The following is a 3,033-nucleotide window of genomic DNA, read 5'->3' on the forward strand; positions in this document are numbered from 1 at the left end:
AGGGCCGAATTACCCTAGAGACAAATTAAATTATCAGCTGATGAAGTGCCAAATTAATTGAGACAAATTAAAACGTACTTGATATATAGATAGTAAACAATTAATCAGGGGAGAATTTATCTTTTCAATAATAATGTATTACTGTGCTACGAAATCTTAAGTATTTTGTCACGGTCCTTAATATTTCTAACATTGCCCACCAGGCAGTTTTCTGTTGAACTTTGTGACTCTCGAGATGCAATACAAACAAAAATAAATTTGAGACGTTGAAAAACCAAACCTCAGACAAATATGTTATTTGCACATATTTATCTCACTATTTTCCATGTCCTCAACGGGATCAAGATGGCCATTCACTCACAAGGAAGGTTTACTTGGCGATATTATTGTGAAGACTGGAGCTCAATCCAGACTATCAAATTTACTTTGACAAGAAACTGTTGTATTCCCATATATAGTCATGATGTGCCTGTATATGGTCATGATGTGATGTCATCATGACCATATTTATAGGCATGTCACATGTTTTTGTCAAATAAAATTTGATGCATAGGGCGCTTTAAAGCACGCGCGCAACTGATCGTTTTTAATGACGGTCCATGAGTGTCCGGCTTTACGTGTTCAACATCATCTTAAAGATTTGGTTTTCTGACAATGTTCACGCATAAGCTGATCCAAGATGGGCTTTAGCTTTAAGTCAAGCTTCTTCTAATTCCGATCGTTCCCATGATTCCACAAAATATCAATTGTTTAATTTCAGTCGGAAGCCTGATTTTGTTTTAATTGATGTCTCCAATATAATTACAGTATTATTATATTTGGCGAGAACTGACATGCCTCAAAACTAATAGAAAGTCTGCAAAAGCAGGAAATCAACAAAGTAAATAATTATCCGAACTCATTCAAGAATTAAGTGAATAATTTTCTATTCTGTTCGATATACGTCAGCTTAGAAATTAGTTCATTATAAAGCCGGCCACTCACTGACCCCGATGGTCGTTGGCCGACGCGATTCTATGGAGGACGAAACGCGACGAATAGTGCAACGGATCGTAGCACAGACAATCAGCAGACGGCGCGTCGCGCTCTAGCTCTCACGTGGACCGGAGTTGAGTTGGGTTCATCTGGCGACGGTCGTACGACGCATCTCGTAAACACATAGTATTTTCATGGTGGGCTATGCATTTTGATGGTCTTCGTCTTAAAAATGCTTGTATTTTCCCCAATAAAACGAATTAATTAATATGATAATGATAGTCTGTGTTTTTCAATAAAGAAATCAATCCACGAAAGTTAATATTTTGTCAAATCTAAAAATGGACCTTAGTTTTCAAAACTCACATTGTCCTAAAATGAACACTAGAGGGCGCCATAAATCAATAAGTTCAACGTGATATTGGTCACGTACATACGAGGTCATGTTGTTAAAGGTTATACCGGAAAATGGCGAGGATTCTGGCTATATGCGAGATATGTTGCAAAACAACATGGGTTGCAAGGAATAAGTTCCTCGCAACATCATGTATAAGTAATGCAACTCAAATAATTAAAAAAACAGCTAGCTCAAATCATATAATAAAATGTAGTGTTTCGAGTGCCGCACCAGTTAAGAGTGCGGTGGCTACATATACAGGTAGGTAACGGTATGTTGTATTTTTAATGTAGTCGGTTTGTTTGTTATGTAGTCGTTTTGTTTGGGACCTAGACTAGGGGTCAATTCCCAGCAGAAACCTATTTTTTACATAAATCTCTAAATTCAACAAAATGTAATTTCCATTTTTGGATGAATACATTTTACTTTGACTTTTAAAAGTGATATATAACATACCGGGATGAAGTACAAGATCTTGTTGCTTGTGTTTAAATGTCTGCACGACATGGGACCATCTTACCTTACATGCTTTGTCAAACGCTATAAGCCGGTACGAACACTACGTTCTTCGTCACAGAATCTACTTGAACGACCATCTGGAATCCCAAGGACTACCACCTTTGGTGCTCGAGTATTTGCTGTTTACGGCCCGACACTATGGAACTCTATGCCTGACAACGTCAGATGTATAACATCGGTTGGAGCGTTTAAATCTGCTATAAAAACCGTCCTTTTCCGGCAATATTTTATCATTGGCTTTTAATGTATCACTCACCGTGCTTTTTAACTTTCGTAGAATTGGAACCTTTTAAATGTATTAATGTTAAAAAAAAAATGTTTCTATTTAATGTATGCTATTCCCTTGTTTAAAATATTTGCTTGTTATTATGTATTTTATAGCGCCTAGAGGCCGCCTTGTGCATGCATTAGCGCGCTTTAAAAATGTCTTATTATTATTTATTATTATTACATAACACCATAGTCACAAATAGATATATAATAATAACAGTGCTAGGATATAGGAACAATGATGTTATAATCGTATGTCAAATATGTATCATAAACAATGCACCACACGGCCTACACAAGACAAAAAGAACAAGGCATTTTATAAAGGGAGCGCAAGGCTTTACTGTTATAATAAACATCACCAGTGACAAATTACAATTTACTCGTGTATACAATATATTACAATGTTGATTGTCAACTCTCTGACATCATAATACATTTGACTTGCTTCTTCTGTATATACAAATATACATAAGTCTATATTGGGCAGTGGTGGCGCCATCGATGGTGGGCGGGGGTAGAGGGGCTTAAGCCCCTTCGGACAAGTCAAGCCCCCCCCCCACCAATCGGTCGAGCTCTTTGGGCAGTCGGACAAAAAAAATAATTAAAAATAGGCCTACATCAAGCTAAAACTTCTTTCACATCCAGAGGTCCCTATTAAAAAAAATCCCAAACCTTCCCCCTCCTCAGGCATACAAACTCTAGCCCCTGGCCCCCCGCCATGTCTGACAGCTTATTCCCCCACAAAATGTATCCTAGAGTCGCCACTGATATTGGGGTCCAAAAACCACCTATTAAATATGTGTATTATTATAATAAATTTGAGGTAAATACACACACACGCACACACACACCCCAACACCCCCCCCCCC

The 3,033-nt window shown here is 37.7% G+C and overlaps 1 protein-coding gene across 1 annotated transcript in view; it reads left to right on the forward strand.

Annotated features, from left to right (window-relative positions):
* The first annotated feature begins 1,407 nt into the window (after positions 1-1,407).
* Positions 1,408-3,033, forward strand: part of LOC117120248 (rhodanese domain-containing protein CG4456-like) — a 4,439-nt gene continuing 2,813 nt past the window's right edge. Inside the window, exon 1 of the mRNA XM_033265264.1 lies at positions 1,408-1,633. Coding sequence (XP_033121155.1) covers positions 1,444-1,633 — 190 coding nt within the window. The 5' untranslated portion in view covers positions 1,408-1,443. The remainder of the gene's footprint in view (positions 1,634-3,033) is intronic.

This window comes from Anneissia japonica, unplaced genomic scaffold (assembly GCF_011630105.1).
Source record: "Anneissia japonica isolate Jap-2015-1 unplaced genomic scaffold, ASM1163010v1 scaffold288290_len239259_cov183, whole genome shotgun sequence".
NCBI classification, from domain to species: domain Eukaryota; kingdom Metazoa; phylum Echinodermata; class Crinoidea; order Comatulida; family Comatulidae; genus Anneissia; species Anneissia japonica.